The following is a 17972-nucleotide window of genomic DNA, read 5'->3' as shown; positions in this document are numbered from 1 at the left end:
GCCCATTTGTGTGGGGCTTGGCTTCTCACATTCATTATCTCTTGTCACCCTAACAGTGGCTTCAGGGAGGCAGGTGGAGTTGGAAGGAGAGGCAAATCACTATTGGCTATGGTGATCATGGAAGGTTTCAGAAGAGGCGAGCACTGATACAGACCTTTCAGTGTGGGTCTTATTTCACTTGACAAGAGATGAAAATTGTGTCCATGTAGAGAAGTGGGGAGGAGAAAGGGGAAAGCCCTGCATATGTTTAGGGACATTCTGAGTGTTCTGGCTGAAGTGGCAGATTTGTGAGGTGGAGCACAAGGAGGCAACATGAGACAACCTGTCTATCACCACAGAGAGTGGAAAGGATCAAATTCAACTTATAATGAATTTAAAACCCCTTGCAACTCAGTGTGTTGCCATGGAAAGAGAATGGGGCAACAGAATCAGACCTGTTTTCACTCCTCAGTTTTGTGATATACTAACAGAATGACCTGGAACAGCTTTCCTTATGTGTCAGAGTTTTAATCTACTTATCTCTAAAGTTGTCATAATACCCACTTTCTAAGGTTGTTGTAAAATAAAATAATGTTGTATAATGGATTTGTTTTTTGCCCTCTCTTTTTTAATGTTACCTCACTACGCAGAAGCCTTCTGTGAAGACAGAGACTCCCTAGTGCTGTATTCATGGTTCTTCACAATCTAACAGGTCTGTGCCCTTTAAGCCTTACCCTGCCCCAACCATCTCAACTTCATCCATATTGCACTGCTCACTGTTCCTTGAATGTTGATTATCTGCCCTCCTGCCTGCCCCCACACCTCTACCTTGTGGGCACCTCTTTGGAGCACCTTTCTTTCTTCTCTGTATCCTAGTCCTCCCCATCCTCCATCCCCTGCTCAATCCTCATCTGTTTCTGAAGCCTGATCCCCAAATCCCACCTGAGAGTAACCTGCTCTTCCTCTAAATTCCTGTAGTACTTCCTTCTCTGTGTTGAGCTCTTAGTTACCTTTTAAGCTACCTCTTAACTCCTGCCTTTTATTCCAAACTTGAATGTCTGCATAGCTGCCTAGCACAACAACGAGCAGTATTGCGTGCTTCATAAATGTTTGTTGGTTCATTCTTGTAGGTGAATGGTTGAGGAATGAAGGAAGCCTGTATCCTAATAGAAGACGTTCATGCCTGTGGTGGTTATCAGCTAATAATACAGAGGGAATTACAGCTTCTCAGAGAGGACCTTTTAGAAAGGTCTAAACAGTAGAGAGTTATCTCTTCAGTTCTTGGGATTCGTGCTGAAAACCAATTCCTTTCTCCCCCAACTCCATTTAAAGCCAGGGTGGTTGAGTTCTAGACTCTAATTTCTCTCAAGGGCACATGAGAAATGGAAAGCTCTAGTTGAATTGAAAATTCTAGTTTAGAATTCAGGTATCTTTGAAAGAGACAGAAGTACAAAATACTGTAATAATACAAATATAAATGTTCAAGTATGAACATGCTCTTGGGCCAGTCTGTCAAGTAAGTGGAAACAATTACGCAACAAAACTCTTCAGTATACAGGTTTTTAAAGTTGCTTTGAGGCTTATGTTTAGTCAGATTCAAGGTTCTCATCTCTAGACACCAGACATGAGTTTTCATATGAGTTGTCAAATTTTTCCCACAGTAAGTTATGTAAGAGTGGAACTGGCTTATAGAGTCACTTGGTCCCTCTCTTTAATGTGGTGATTTTTAACCAGAGGGCAATTTTGCCCTCCAGGGAACATTTAGCCATGTCTGGAGACATTATTATCACAGTTGGGGGATGCTACATGGTGTGTAAGTAGAAGCCAGGGATGTTCCTAAACATCATGCATAAACACCTCCTGCTTCCCCACAACACAGAGTTCCTGGGCTGAAACCATTAATAGTCCTGAAGTTGAAAAAATGCTCTAATGGGGAGAAAAAGCTGATATGATTAGGGGTAAAAAATTAATTTGTAGAACCTCTTTTTTTTTTTTTTTTTGAGACAGAGTCTCAACAGAGCTATGAAGCTCTGTTGCCTAGACTGGAGCGCAGTGGCACAATCTCGGCTTACTGCAACCTCTGCCTCCCAGGATGAAGTGATTCTCCTGCCTCAGCCTCCCAAGTAGCTGGGATTACAGGTGCCCACCACCATGCCTGGCTAATTTTTGTATTTTTAGTAGAAATGGGGTTTCACCATGTTGGCCAGACTGGTCTTGAACTCCTGACCTCGTGATCTGTCCGCCTTGGCCTCCCAAAGTGCTGGGATTACAGGCATGAGCCACCATGCCTAGCCAATTCATAGAATCTTAGAGAAAGAAACATCTAGTAGTTTTGACACCTATAAGTGAAAAAATGAGGAAGAAGTTTAATTTCTGGAGGAAAAAAACTCATGTAGGTTGTTGGCTTATTTATGCCCCGACCTTATTTCCCAAAAGGAATTTTAAATGATTTAAGGAGGGTGGCAAGACTTCAAATTCAGAAGTCACTGGAAGTTAGAACCAGATGTGATCTTAAAGATCACCAAGTTGAATTCACTTATTTCGCAAAGGTTAAATGACTTGTCCAGGGCTTCACAACTGACTAGAAAAGGCATAAACCAGAGCCTGATCTATTTGCCTGCCTCCAGTTCTCCTTCCCCTAACCACTTCACTTAACTGAGTCTTTCTCTGTGAAGCTTTGTTAATCTACTGTAGCCTTCCTTAATCTCCAGTTTATTGGTAGAGATTGACAGTTTCCCACTTGATTAAATGTTGTCTGATACTCTTGTTTCTTGTTTAAGTTCTTGCCCAGGTTAATAAGCTCTTCAAGGGCAGTGAATCTTTCATCTCCATAATATCTGACCCAGTGGCAAGTAAGAGGTACACAGTTTAGTGTGTCATGATCAGTGGATTGATCGATTGTGTATATGTGATGCTTTGAGGAAAACATATTGCACACTAAGACGCTGTGCATGTCACTGAGACACAAGTTTTGTTGCATAAGGATCATTTCTACTCACTTGATTGACAGATTGGTCCAGAGCATGTGCACATTTGAACATTTATATTTGTGTTAATACCTTGTACCTTTGTCTCTTTCAAAGATATCCTATTATAAACTAGAGTTTTCAGATAAACTGGAGCTTTCCATTTCTACTATGTCTGTGGCAGAAAAAGAGTCTAGACAACCAACCACCTTTGCCTTTTGCCAGAACAGCAGATAACTCCCTCTACAGACCTTTCTAAAAGATCCTTTCTGAGAAGTCTCAATTCCCTCTGTCTTAGCTTGTAACCACCACAGGCATGAATGTTCTTTAGTAACCTAACCTCCACCTATCCGAAAACCCCAGGAATGGCTGAGGACGAGGCATAGGCTTTGTAGGTCTGTAGAGTTTATATTTGTATATTGTAGTTGTCCAAACATGGCTAGCCTTTAAAGAGCTAAACAAAACAGAGGCACAATCCTATCATAAAAACGGACTAAGGACATGAATAGACAATTCTCAAAAGAAGATATACAAATAGCAAACACATATAAAAAAATGCTCAACATCACTAATTACCAGGAAAATGCAAATCAAAACCACAGTGCAATACCACCTTACTCCTACAAGAATGGTCATAATCAAAAAATTAAAAAATAATAGATATTGGTGTGGACGTGGTGAAAGGGGAACACTTTTACACTGTTGGTGAGAATGTAAACTAGTACATCCAGTATGGAAAACAGTGTGAAGATTCCTTAAAGAACTAAAGGTAGATCTATCATTTGATCCAGCAATCCCACTCCTGGGTATCTACCCAGAGGAAAAGAAGTCATTATATGAAAAAGATATTTGCACATGCATGTTTATGGCAGCACAATCTGCAATTGCAAAAATATGGAACAAGCTCAAATGCCCATCAATCAATGAGTGGATATAGAAAATGTGGTATATATACACGGTGGAATACTACTCAGCCATGAAAAGGAATGAAATAATGGCATTCGTAGCAACTTGGATGGAATTGGAGACCATTGTTCTAAGTGAAGTAACTCAGGAATGGAAAACCAAACATTGTATATTCTCACTCATAAGCGGGAGCTAAGCTATGAGGACACAGAGGCATAAGAATGAGACAGTGAACTTTGGGGACTCAGGGGAAAGAGTGGGAGGGGTGTGAGGGATAAAAGACTACACACTGGGTACAGTGCAAGTGATGGTTGTACCGGAATCTCAGAAATCACAACTAAAGAACTTATTCATGTAACCAATCACCACTTGTTCCCCCAAAACCTATTGAAATAAATAAATAAAAACAGAGGCAAAAAAAAAAAAAAAAAAGATGGTCTCAGGTAGCCCCTCAAATATCATACCAGGACCGTTTGGCTATGGGGAGGAAGAATAACTCACTAAAATAAGAAAACTAGTTTCAGTTTTTCAAAACAGATTGCCTCAAATAATAAGATAAGTTTTATTTCTCTTGATCAACAGTTTTGACAATGAAATTTTAAATGATGTCACAAGTGATTATCCCTGGGATGGCTGACTGCAATGCCAAAGGTTATTCCTGAATACATTTTTATGGCAGCATTCTAAGTGTAAAACCTGGTACCTGATGGAATGTTGACAGATTTGTCAGTGCTCCCATGTAAATGGTGTTAATTCATTATCAAATTATGAAGTACTTAGAGGTGTTGGCCAGTTAACTCGCTAGACTCCCACAAGATTCCTTACCCTACAGTGTTGCCTTTGGGGGATGCCTGCTCTGATGTATTGACTGCCCAAAAGCTTTACCCTTCTTGATGTACCTTGAGGAATGGAAAGGGTCCATCTGCTGGAAAGGAAAGGGCTTATTAAGTAAAATGAATTTAAGTGGGGTTTAAGGTTTGAGAACCTTAGCAAATTACTTGTCTTCCTTGCTCTTGCTTGTTTTTGCTTCACTGTGCCATAAGTTGAATGGAGTCCCTTATTTAATGTGTGTTCTGGACCCTTCCCAAAAAATGCTACAAAGTTAAGTTGAGGGCCTGGGATCTGAGAGAGAAACAGACCTTGTAGGTGTCAGACAGCCTGCTGCATCTCAGCCAAAGATTTAGGCATCTATGCTTTGCTACAGTTATAAAACTGGGAATCTTCCCACCCAATAAAAATGGGAGTTTTTATTGAGCTTTCCTTTTAAATAAAAAGAAAACGTGGAGAATAAGCCTTCTGTTTGTCATGCCAGCCACTAGAGGGTAGAATAGCCACACTTCCTAGGACAGGTGTAATTTAAACAGAGGGACTGTGGTCAGAACACATTTGCCAGTGCTTGTCAATACAGATGCTTTTTGACTTATGATAGGGTTAAAACCACATAAACCCACTGTGAGTTGAAAATATTAAAAGTTGAAAATATGTTTAATACACCTAACCTACTGAATATCATAGCTTAGCCTAGCCCACCTTAAACATGCTCAGAGAACACTTACATACATCTACGATTGGCCAGAATGGTCCAGCAGCACAGCACACTGTAGAGCAGGGGCCCCTAAACCCTGGGCCACGGACTGGTAGCAGTCCGTGGCTTGTTAGGAGCTGAGCAGCACGCAGAAGGTGAGTGGCAGGCAAGCAAGCATTATTGCCTGACCTCTGCCTCCTGTCAGATCACCAGTGGCGTTAGATTCTCATAGGAGCACGAACCCTATTGTGAACTGCACATATGAGGGATCTAGGCTGAGCGCTTCTTGTGAGAATCTAGCTAATGCCTAATGATCTGAGTGGACAGTTTCATCCTGAAACCCTCCACCCAACCCCCCAGCCATGGACAAATTATCTTCCATGAAAACAGTCCCTGTGCCAAATTGGGAACTGCTGCTGTACAGTATCAGTTGTTTACTCCCATGATTGTGTGGCTGACTGGGAGCTGTAGCTCGCTGTCACTACCCAGCACTGGGAGACAGTATCTTACAGCATATTGCTAGCCCAGAAAAAGATCAAAATTTGAAGTACAGTTTTAGGGTACAACTAACCAGCAGAAGAGTTTGTTAAAATGCAGCTTTCTGGGCCTCCGCCCCCAGAGGTTCTGATTTGATAGCTCTGAGTGGAACTTAATATCAAGGGATTCTCATACAGGTATCTTGGATTTTACTTTGAGACATGCTGATCTGTAAGAGTTTTGGGGCATGCATTTTTTCCTGACAATCTTTTCTCTTGGGATTACAAAGCAAAATGATTATCTGGAGGAAAAAAAATCTGAACAATAACAGAAACCAGGGTATAGGAAAAAGCTAGAGTGTTGGTTAATTTAAAGGTCTTTCCCTGCCTTTGTCTAACATATTTTAAAAGAGACTGACTTTGTAAACATTCAGAATCAAATAAACTACTAAAACGTTTTTATTGGGAGTTTTACTTCAACCAGTAAAGACCATGGAATCCTTAGACTACAAATCTCTAAACATTTTTGATAAAATATCCCTTCTATGACCATCTCACAGCTCCCGTAATTTTATCCTTTATGGGTTATGTGGTTTGGCTCTGTGTCCTCACTCAGATCTCCTAACTGTAATCCCCATGTGTCAAGGGAAGGACCTGGTAGGAGGTGATTGGATCGTGGGGCGGTTTCCCCTGCTGTTCCCCATGCTGTTCTTGTGATACTAAGGGAATTCACATGAGACCTGATGGTTTAAAAGTGGCAGTTTCCCCTGTGCACTCTCTGGCTCTCTTGTGCCTGGTAAGATGTGCCTTGGCTTTGCTTTGCCTCCTGCCATGATTGTAAGTTTCCCGAGGCCTCCCCCAGCCATGAGGAACTATGAGTCAATAAAACTTTTCTTCTTGATAAATTACCCAGTCTCAGATATTCTTTGTAGCAGTATAAAAATGGACTAATAAAAATGGATGTCATGAAGACCCCAAGCCTAATGTCTTAGCATTGTAAAATATAGTTGTGGAGACCTTACAAAGAGTGTATGTAATTTTATCATGATCTTGATTGAACAAGTATTGTGATTCTTTCTTATGTGTAAAGATTCAAGTGTAGTAATGCACAATGTCCTTCTAGTAAGAATGACAATTTTATTTTTGTCAGTGCTCCTAGAGAGCAGTGGCATCCTCTTGGGAAAACTTTTGCCATTGCTTTTAAATAGAAAAAACATGATAAAATCATTCAAATCTATGATAGGATTCTACCATTTAAAGAGTTAAAGAGTTAGTGGGAATGTGAGTAAAATGAAACTTGGTTCTGAAGCCAGGACTTAGACTAATGAAAGCTTGGTATGAGTTTTTCAGAGAGACGAAAAAACAGTCTGTCTTCTGTGAGCGCTCATGGACCAAAGAATACAACCCTCCACCCCCACATATTTCATATGAAGATTTCTGAAGATTTTCCAGTGTCACTTCCTCTTTCCTTCCTGGTTTTTGGGGGAGTTCTATGATTATATGTTAATGAAAAAGGAAGTTCTGTAATCTTCCAATCTCTTCTCTCTCTCTCTCTCTCTCTCTCTCTCTCTCTCTCTGTCTCCCCTCTCACATGCACACAAAAAAATATAAGAAATCTTTTTAAAATTAAAGGCCAGATATCTACAATGTGTCATTTTAGGTGTAATTCTATAGAAAAAAAAGATGTTTTGCAGAAATTATGCTGCCGTTATGATGATCTTTAATTAGTAACACTTGTAATAATGTACATGTTATTAATCTGTCTTCTAAAATTTATTTTGATGCTGATACAAATTATTATACTAAAGGAATCCTCCCAGTAGAGGTACTTCTAAAAAAGCGGTGTTCCTTGAAGGTTTGGTGAATTTCCAGTTATGTTAGATTAACTACTTAGGAAGCCTCTATGTAGTTAAAATCTGGAACAAATGATTAAATGAGAATTTGTGCATTATAATAATAGAACGCAGGACTTACGGTGTTAACTTTATTATAGAGAATTGCTGTGGCTCACATAAGAAATTGAACCCTTTCAAAATGGGTGGGCCGATGAAGAGCCCAAATTTGGCTCCCAAACTCTATTAGTTACAAGTGTGCCAAGAATGGATTTCTTCCCTCCTCTCATCCCCCACCAGCACTTGGGGCAGCCAAGAGGAACCTGGGGTGATGGGAATCCCTTGGCTGGTTATCTCTGCCTCTTTATCTGTTTCCCCCAGTGCCACCCAAGCATGTGTTTTGTTTATGCCATTATGTGGCAAAGTTGGCAAGACTTTGTTCTTAAATGCTTTTTGATTTCCATTGTTCATAATTTTATGACTAGTTGATTGATGCCTTCCAAAATATTACATGTACCCGCTCTCAGTAACTAGAAAAAGATCTCATGAAGCAGCAGCATTATCATTGTCTGTTTTGAAAGAGCTAAAATTAAGTTGGCCATTCCTTCTAGAGTTCTGGCCCAAGGTGACTTAAAAATAGTTTTAATAAACATTTAGACCATCATGTATTTTGTAATACAGTTGGGTCACTGCTGATTCCTAAGATAAGTATGTTTAAACAGAAGCTTTCTCATTCATCAGCAGCCTCAGCTTTCATCCAAATTTATTTAATGATGATGCAAGCCCATAGCGTTGGTGTTGCAGTTCGTCACCATGGAAGTGTTTCTGTCAACAAATCCTCGCTTTACTATCATGAAATTGATTTTGCAGGGGAAAGGAGGATGATTGTGAAAGCTTTCTTCTACTCGTAAAGATCTTCACAGTTTGCCTAGATGTCTAAATGAATTGTATTTAAAATCAATAACTGGCAATAAAATTAACCACACTAAATTAACAGTTATGAGGTTAGAAAAAGGGAAATGGCAATAAGCTACTTGGTCTGAAATCGTCTTTTTGGAATGTGACTTGGGGACCATACTTGTAAGTTAAAATGTTCCCTGAAAGCTGTTGTTCTCTGCTCAGAAGTATAGATTATCCACAGGGAGTCTCGTGGAGCAGATATCAGAATTTCTAGGATGATTTGGCTGAGTTTTTCTCAACTATATTGTAAATGGCATAATAATCACAGAAGAAATTCACACTATATTAGTTCTTTCAACTAATATACTGTATTTTTTTAAATATGCCTTTTCTATAACTTATGTCATAACTATCTTTGGCTTTTATTTGCTTGTTTAAAAAAAAACTGTAAGAGTTAAAAAAAAAACCTATAAGCTTCTGAATGCAGGCCCCTTATGAGCAGGGTAGGTAGCACCTACATTAAGTAATTCAGACTATTTTGGGAACCACATAGATAAGAAACAAGAATGACATTTTCTTTTTTTTCTTTTGCTTTGAAGCAGAGTGTTCAGGAGTTTATGTCACAGTGGCTGGTTCCAGATTTGACTGCAGACATATATGTTCTGTGGGAGTTTTGATCTCTGGTAGAAATACAGTCAACTCTTGATTGTCAAGGTTAACTATATATCCAAATGTACTTTCTCTGGCTTGCTATCACATGTCAGAGCTTTTAAATTTTACCATCTGCTTATATGTGCTCATGAAAACCAAAATTATTCAGTAGTACTTTATTTCATTATTATCATAAACATTTAAGTTCCTAATGTAGTCTAAGCACTGTGCTGGGCTCTAGAGATACTGAGCTACATCCCAAGCATGAAGTTATGTTTGCTTCTGAAAGATCTTATAGTTCACTTTGAAATCAGAGATGTAATTTTTATTTATTTGAACCACTTTCCCCTCCTCTAATATGTGATTAGAAGTTGACCGTAAATGGGACATAGGTCCTGTTTGTTTTTAAGGAAGAATTAATAGAGACTATAAGCAAAAGACAAAATTCTATTGTACATGCAGAAATATAACATAGAATGACCAAAAGAAAATTCAGCAAGCAATGGTAAATATAACAAATTATTTACTGTTTTATAATGTTAAAGTATTTTGCCAAGACAAGTTGCAGTCAAATTAAAGTGAGTTATGGAAAATGAAATACATAAAGATGTATTTATACAAGTGCTGACTAAATATTTTCCATACAAGTTTGTAAATGAAAAGATATACAGTAAGTGCACACTCCATATGACTATGCAGGCAACAGTTAGTTTCAGATACTCTTGTATAGTTCATGCACATACCTTCCCAAAGTACGAGTTCAGTCAGTCTTGGGGGATATGGAGGGATGATTAAAAAAGGATTGAGTTCCTTGCAAAAATATCAGTATAGACTGGATGAGGGTGAGCGTGTTCAGTTATATATATTACTTACTGTAATTTGTGATTGTCGAGGAAGAGGTGTGGCTGTTGGTGTGATAGTAATACTGCTGGTGACTTTATTGGTTGTTTTGTTTAGTGCCCCGTTAATTAAGCCTTGAGTTCGGTTATCCTGCAGTGGTGCTGAAGGGCTGGCAGGTCTCACAGGGCTGGCTACAGCTTGCATGTAAGGACTTCCTAAGTGAATGTGGATTTTATTATCCTCAGTAGTTATCACACTTGAACTATTACTGTTTGAACGCTGAAACTGCCATGATGACTGCCGGTCCGGGGAGACTCTGAATATCGCATGCTTGGCACTGATTTCTATTGGTTCTGGAGAGCGTCCCTGCTCAGGAGAGGTAGCTGAACCAGTCACAGCCAAAACCTGAATAGGGGACATTGTCCTTTCTGGAGTTAGAGAACCACAAGACTCTGGGGTCTGTGCTCTGGCAAAAGTTGCCATGGTAATTGGGGACATGCCTTGTTCTAAATTCATGAGGTCTTCGGTAGAGGTTTTGGATTTTACTGGTGTTATGGAGGCGTTTTGGAGGATGGTTATCCTTTGCTTTGGCGTGCCACAGTTCGGTATCACTGCAGTACTCGTGTAAGAGTGAGTACTCTCTGTAGTCGGGCTTGTGATTTCAAGAGTGGCTGTGTTTTGTACATGGTCTGGAGTAACCTTTATATGAAGTGGCTGCCCAGGTGTGTGGCTTAGGACTAGATCTCCAGGTTGCACAAAGTTGGAATTGGGTTTAGTTTGTATTTTTCCATTCTGAGGATGGCCTTCCTTGGATTTCATCCAGGGAATCCACAGCTTTCTGTTAACAGGACATGGAGTAGACTGGCTGCATTTGAAGGACAGCACAGATCCCTCATCATTAGGGTCCTCGTCTTGATCCTCACTCTCCTCATATAACTGACCATTGATGACTGCTCGTTCCAGAGGAATGAGGCTCTTGTAATCAGGTGGTTCATTGTCTACTGATTCTGTCTGAACTTCTTTAGAAAATACTTGAGGATCGGAAATTCTTCTTCCATTGAGACTAGGCCTGAGGCTCTTACTGAAATGCCAGTACCTCTCTAACTCCTTAGTGAGGTTTTCAATCTCTCTTTCTAAATCCCTGTTCCTGTTTTCTTGTTGATTTAGTTTTTTTTGCAGGACTGAGTGATCTCCCTGGAGGTGACATATTAGGTCTTCAGTTGCCATGTATTCATGAATTTTCTCTTTTAATGCATCCACTTCTCTTGAGAGGTGCCCTGACTTAGCTGCTTCTTCTTGAAGCCTTTTGAAAAGCCATTGTTCATGGCTGGTCTCTGTCTTTTCTGCTAATTTGTACTTAGCAAGTTCCATTTTAACATGTTCCAGCTCTTTAGATAAAAATTGAGCTTTGTCTCTTTCATTAGCATACTTTCGTTCTAGAGTCTCATATTCATCTTCTGTTTTCATGAGGTCGTCCTCAATGGCTTTCATGTCCTTTAGCTTCAGTTTCAGTCTTTCCACTTCTTGAGAGAGCTCCTTAATCTTATTGTTTTCTTGGTGTAATGCTGTTGTGGATTTCCCAGAGTCTTGATTTAATTTGTTTTTTGGGAAATCTTTCTCAATGGCTTCCAGTGATTGAAGCCTATTTTTCAACATATTAACTCTTGACAGGAGATCATTTCCTTTCTCTTCTTCCGCTTTCAATTTGTTTTTTAAATCATCTCTCTCCTTGGTTACGCTGTACATCTTTTCTTCTACATCGGTTTTGGACTTGAGCGCCCTTTTAGTTTCCTCAATTAACTTCTCAGTAACTGTTGTTACTTTATTTTGCTCCACTTGAAGCTGAGAAGCAGCAGCTTGTAATTTATCTTCAGTTTTCTTTAATTTTTCACTCATTGTTTTGCGTTCATCTACAAACATCACAGTTAATGTTTTCAGTTTAGTTAAATCCTCTTTTAGAGTGAATTCTGTCTTCTCTAGCCGACTTTCAATGGCTTCTAGCTCTTTAATCCTTACTTTTAAACTCTCCAGTTCTTGAGACAACTGCTTTGTGGTCATCCTTTCTTTTTCTAAATTGCATTTCAGAGAGTAGCATTCTTGTTTGCTTTTGTTGAAAGCGTCTTCTAACTTTTCCAGACCCATAATTCTTTTACTGAGTTTTTCAACCTCTAGTTTAAAGTCTTTACTCTGTAACGTCTCCTTTTCAAGCCTCTTATTGAGATCTCTGCACTGCTCCTCCATTTTTATGAGCTCTTCATCTTTCCCTTCCATATCTAGCACACGTTTCCTGAGCTCTTCCACTTCAGCCATGATACCAGCATTTCCATATTCTCCCTTACTGATTTTTTCTTTTATATCTTGGAGCTCCTCTTCTGCTTTTCGTAAAGACCTGTTTGTCTCTTCTAACTCATCTATCTGCCGGCTGAGTGCTGCCAGCTTTTGTTGAAGCTGGCGATTTTGACTGTCCTCATTGGTGAGCTTCGCCATAATTGTGTGTTGGTCCTGGTGAAACTTTGTGGTCTGCGTTTGCAGTTCCTTCTCTAGTCTGGTTGCCTTCTGCTCTTCCTCCTGAACTCTGGCTTCAGCAAGGGCTAGTTTGGTATGTGTTTCCTTTGCATTTGTGTTCAGCTCTTGGATTTTCTGTCTTTGAAGGGTGAGCTGTGCTGTCAGCCTTTGTTGTTCATCCACCACCATCAAAGCAAAAGACTTCAGCTTGGTCAGCTCCTCTTTCAGGGTGGTGACCGTTTTCTCCTTTTCTTGCTCCTTCTCCTCCTGAGACTTGATTTCTTGATCAATTAGCTTCTTTAATCTGAAAAATGTAAAGTGCATTTTATTTTGTGATTGATATTTTAGTAACTCATCGACTGTAATTAAATATATATGTAATTTAGAAATTATGTAATTGTATGAACTGTGTCAGTTCATATACAATATGCAAAAGAGTTCCTGAATTTGATGACAGAGGACAATCTTGATAAACAGTTATCTTGCTTTTTTATTTGACTACCATTGATCAGTAACAGCTGCATTTCACCAGGAGCCTTAGTAAAAGAATAAGGGCAAGAATATTTAGTTTAAATTGCTTGGGTAACATATAATTATTAGGCAGTCTGGCCTGAAGACTATGAAAATAGGCACAAGCTTGAGATGATGCAGTTAGACCTGGCTGCAAGACTGACCCTAATCTTACCAACTAATTGATCTGGGCAGTTATTTAACACCTCTGAGCCTCAATTTCCTCATATGAAAAATGGGGGCAATAATTATATTTACTTCAGGGGCTTTTTATGAATATTAAATGAGGTAATTCATCTAAGATTCTCATTGTCCTGGCACATGGCAAGCATTTGGTATTAGTTCTTGCTGCTGTTCTTTTTTTATTAATAGGGTTATTATATTTATCAAATAGTTTGCTTGAACCAAAGTATGTGGTACATTAATGTTTGACGTTCAACTCCTTCATTCTTAGTTAAGAAAAATTGTATTCACATTGCTTAGAAGTTATGCACTTCACTGATAGACATCTGTGCCAGTTAAAACTTGGTTTGCACTAGCACAACATTATTCTGAGAACCACTTCACATATACCTTATCCTCATAGTGGACGACAGTTAAATGAGGAAAATTGAGAGGCATCTGTTCGGGTTTGGTGTTTTTATAACATTTGAGAAGAGCATGGGGTTTGGTAGGAAAGTGCTTATTGATGAGAGTCTGATGCTAAGCACGTTGGAAGAGAAACTCTGTTATCAGGAACATAATAATTCCCTCTTAAATGACGACTACTGTGACATGCTGTTTTCTTCTTTTATGTTTTAAATTTGTCTGCATAACAGGAGGGTATTTTACATGTAGTATAAACTGTCTCTTCCACCTCAGTAGTGAGGTCAAAGCTTTAAATTTGTGGCACTCTCAGTTACATTGTGAATGGGCTGATTATAGAGGATGTAATTACAGCTTTGCAGTTAAACAGAAGCTAAAATAGAATGGAATCCCTGAGGAATTGAACTAAAGGACTTGTCATGGATGAAGTTATGAATATTTACATTCTGATAGGTATAGAGAATTCATAATACTTTAATGTATCTTTTCTCTTAGGGATGAGTTAATTATCAAATGCATGTCTATCATCCTTATCATAGAACTTACTTTTTGAAAGTTGTGTAAGGATTTGAGAGAACTTATTATTTATTTTATTTTATTTTATTTTAATTTATTTTTTGAAATGGAGTCTCACTCTGTCGCCAGGCTGGAGTGCAGTGGGGCGATCTTGGCCCACTGCAACCTCTGACTGCCTGGTTCAAGCGATTCTCTTGTCTCAGCCTCCCTAGTAGCTGGGATTGTAGACATGTGCCACCACGCCCAGCTAATTTTGGTATTTTTAGTAGAGACAGGGTTTCACCATGTTGGCCAGGATGGTCTCGATCTCCTGATCTCGTGATGCGCCCGCCTCGGCCTCCCAAAGTGCTGGGATTACAGGTGTGAGCCACTGTGCTGGCTGAGAGAACATTTTAAAAGGAAAGTAATTTAGGGTCGTCTTCTTGGAAATTGAGTCCTTCTTTTTGAGATTCTAATCTGCTATTTTCTGTAATTTTCTGTAATTACATTACACAGGAGGAACATGTTTAAAATAATCATATAAGAATTCTCCATCTTTTTTGTGGGTATCCACTTTTAGTTTTTTCTGTTTTGAGGACTTAACAGGAGGCTGACCCAAGGGCTGTGGCTTGTAAAATCCAGAAGATGCTAGGCAGGATGCTGGGGTGTGGTTGATGATGATCTCATCCAAGGTCTTGGCAAAAGGCTTGCCCATGGTTTCTGGCCATGCCCCATCCCTATTTGAGACACGTGAGAGCCTGGAAAGATAAGCATGGCAGCTTCTCGAATGGCCATGGGACTTCTCAACCCAGTGGCAGCGTCCACGGGTAAACTGCTTTGGTGGTGAAATAGTTAAAAAGAACTTTGGCAAAGTGCTTCTTCCTCCTGCCTTAGCATTAGAATTCATTCGATTTAATGGTTTTGACAATGCCTTGAGCATAATTACAGTGAAATATTTTTCCCCTCTCTACACCACAGTTCTTGCAGTTTTATTAGAGAACAGTTTCACAAAAACTTTTAAGTATTTATTTTCAGTTTATTAAATTATAGCATGTGCTATTTTCAGTTTCATGAGAAGGGGGTATGTTTTCTTAGGATATGAGGGAGGGAAGACTGTTTCACAGTATTAAAAGAGTATTAAAAGAGTATTAAAAGGGAATGGTGATTAGTGAGTACAGTGCAGTAACCTGCAAAAAAGGTTTAGAAAAAAATTCAGTTGCTTCCATTTTGTTCAGTGTTTTTGGAGCAGACACGATGCATATTCTGCAGCCTGGGGCATGATGCATATTTTTCAGCATGATGCAAACATAAGCATCTTTTTCATGGTTTTTGTAATTTGGTTGGCACCCCCGTCTGTTCCCCAAGCTCTGATTATTTGAATGCATTTTCTCTAAGCATTTCCTTACTACTTGTTTTCCAATAACCTGCTATTTCCTTGGGCCATTCTCATGAGCGCACCATAGGACAGTCAGCTGTCTAGTCTGGTAAAGCCTGTCGGGGAGGTAAACAGGAATTTATATGCAGAAAAAACTGTACCCATAGCCATCAACCTGGGAGCACAGGACAAGGATCCAGTGAGAACTGAGAGCAGGAGGCCCTGATGGAATCGTTTCAGACCCAGTTGGATGCGTGTCATGCTATTACACGTTGTGTGGTCGTGTACGTGTGTGTGAGAGAGGAAAAGAGAGCTGGTTACGCTACTGAGTTTGAAGGAATTAGCACTTCTGATAGTGATGAATGGGCCACCCTAAATCATTATTTCTTGCCTTATATCCAGGAGCATTTGAAGGTTGAAGTTTGAGGCTAGTTTTTGGTCTTGAAGAAAGTATAGGGTGAGGAGGGTATGGAGTTGAGCCTCCTAAGCCTGCTTCCTCCTTTGAGTAGGAATGGACTTTAGACAACACAGTCACTTAATTTTCTGTCTGCATTAATTTTTCTTAGCATATTAACAGGATTTAGCATTGATACTTGCATTATATGTTAATGCAGGTTATCATGAACTCTGGGTTTGCTAGCCAAAGCAGATAAATGATTTTGATTGCTTTTAACCACGGTTTTTATAATCTTCAAAGTAGCATAGATCTTGAGGTGCAGAACTCTGCAGATCTAAAATTCATTCCCTAAAAGCTGTGTAGTCAAATTATGACTCCTTTTTCCATTAATAGTTACAGTTTAGGTGCCTTTATGCAGGAATAACCTGTGCCAGGGTTTCTCCATCTTCAGCATTATTGATATTTGGGGCCAGATAATTTTTTCATTGTGGAAGTCTTCTTGTGCACTACCGGATGTTTAGCAGCATCCCTTTGTTGTGAATTAAGAATGTTTCCAGACATTGCCAGATGTCTCCTAGGGGGCAGTCACCTCCAATTGAGAACTACTGATCTATGCATATGTATGTTTGTGGCATGTGTGTATGTCAGTCTGTCAGTAGAAGTTAGACTCCATCATTTTGCCTTACTCAGCTTTAATTAAACAGGTGCAACAGAGAGCTCCCACCTAAATTACATGTACACTTGGTGATTTTATCTTCCCTGCTAGTGGCCTATTCTTTACCAGTGCTTCTCACAGTGTAAAGTGCATTTGAATCACATAGGAATCTTGTTAAACTGCAGACTCCAATTCAGTAGGTCTGGGGTGGGCCTCACAATTTGCATTATAACAAACTCTCAGATGATGCCAAGTCTGCTGGCCCTCAGACTGACTGTGGATAACAAGGCTTTACCATTTACATGCCAGATGTTTCCTGGAAATGGGATACTGTTTGAATATTAATTCTGCCAATTGTTGTTCATTATTGATTTATACCCAATCTGCAGTACCACAGGCTGTATTCCTGACCTACATGACCACCCATTTTTTTCAAAGAAGATATCAGGTGAGAGAATATGACTAAATTAACTAAAATCTGTTCCCCATATTTCTGGGGAACAAAATGAATCGAAATGCATACCAAAGTTGGTGGATCAGTAGCTACATTTTCATGCAAAAAGAGCACTAAATGATTTTAGCTCTAATTTGTGTTTTTTCTCACAAGCACAAAGACTAAAATATAGGAGACTATATAATAGCTGCCATTCTTTACTTAGTGCCAGTGATGTGTTGCCAAGCACTGAGCTGAGTCTGTACATCTGTCGGTTCTAATTCTCATGATAAATTTACAGGGTTTGGGATTATCTCCATTTTATAGCTGTGAAAATTGAGGCTCAGAAAGGTCAAGAAGGAGCAAGGCTGTGCTACTGTGCTATTTCCCCACATTACATTGCAAAGAACACAAACCATTGCATAGGGCTGGTCCACACACAAGGATTTTTATCAAGAACACTCTGAATGGAGAACTATCAGCTTAAAAAATCTTACTTATCATTGCATTTGTATTCTTTCTAAAAAGTGTATATCTCTCAGAGCAGGGGTTTTTAAATGTTTGTTCTTGTATCCGCTAAAAGAATGTTGAAAAACTAAGTACTCCTTTTCACATTTTTTAACTGGCATCTAGATTTTTTCATTCGATGTTTAAATAGTTGTAAAAGGATATATTTTAACATTTGCCATCTAATCTGAAAGTCCTCATTAACAAATTGGACAGCCAAACCAGTCATTCAGGAAAAGTCTGACTTCATTTTTCAACCTAATGAAATGTGTAAATACACATCCCTCTGGTACCCATCTCATTTCTAGAAGATAAGGCATGAGGACTTGCCCTGCATTGTCCCCAGATGAAGAAACAAGGCACTGCTCCATCCATGGTTTGGTTCTGAACCTGTTGCTGCTGCTGCTCTTGCTGCTCTGCTCAGCTCTTTTCTCA

At 39.3% G+C, this 17972-nt stretch overlaps 2 protein-coding genes across 3 annotated transcripts in view; one reads left to right on the top strand and one right to left on the bottom strand.

The window, feature by feature from the left end:
- Positions 1 to 17972, top strand: part of LOC117083604 (collagen alpha-1(VIII) chain) — a 554637-nt gene that overhangs the window by 193170 nt on the left and 343495 nt on the right. The gene's annotated exons all lie outside the window — the stretch shown is intronic.
- Positions 9742 to 17972, bottom strand: part of FILIP1L (filamin A interacting protein 1 like) — a 277714-nt gene continuing 269483 nt past the window's right edge. For both annotated transcript variants that reach the window (XM_033211485.1, XM_033211486.1), the window contains one exon: positions 9742 to 12884. In XM_033211485.1, coding sequence (XP_033067376.1) covers positions 10088 to 12884 — 2797 coding nt within the window. In that variant the 3' untranslated portion in view covers positions 9742 to 10087. The remainder of the gene's footprint in view (positions 12885 to 17972) is intronic.

The sequence above is a fragment of the Trachypithecus francoisi genome, unplaced genomic scaffold, assembly GCF_009764315.1.
Source record: "Trachypithecus francoisi isolate TF-2019V2 unplaced genomic scaffold, Tfra_2.0 Lachesis_group0, whole genome shotgun sequence".
NCBI lineage: Eukaryota > Metazoa > Chordata > Mammalia > Primates > Cercopithecidae > Trachypithecus > Trachypithecus francoisi.
The sequence above is the reverse complement of the archived record's forward strand: the minus strand, read 5'-3'. Positions and strand labels throughout refer to the sequence as shown.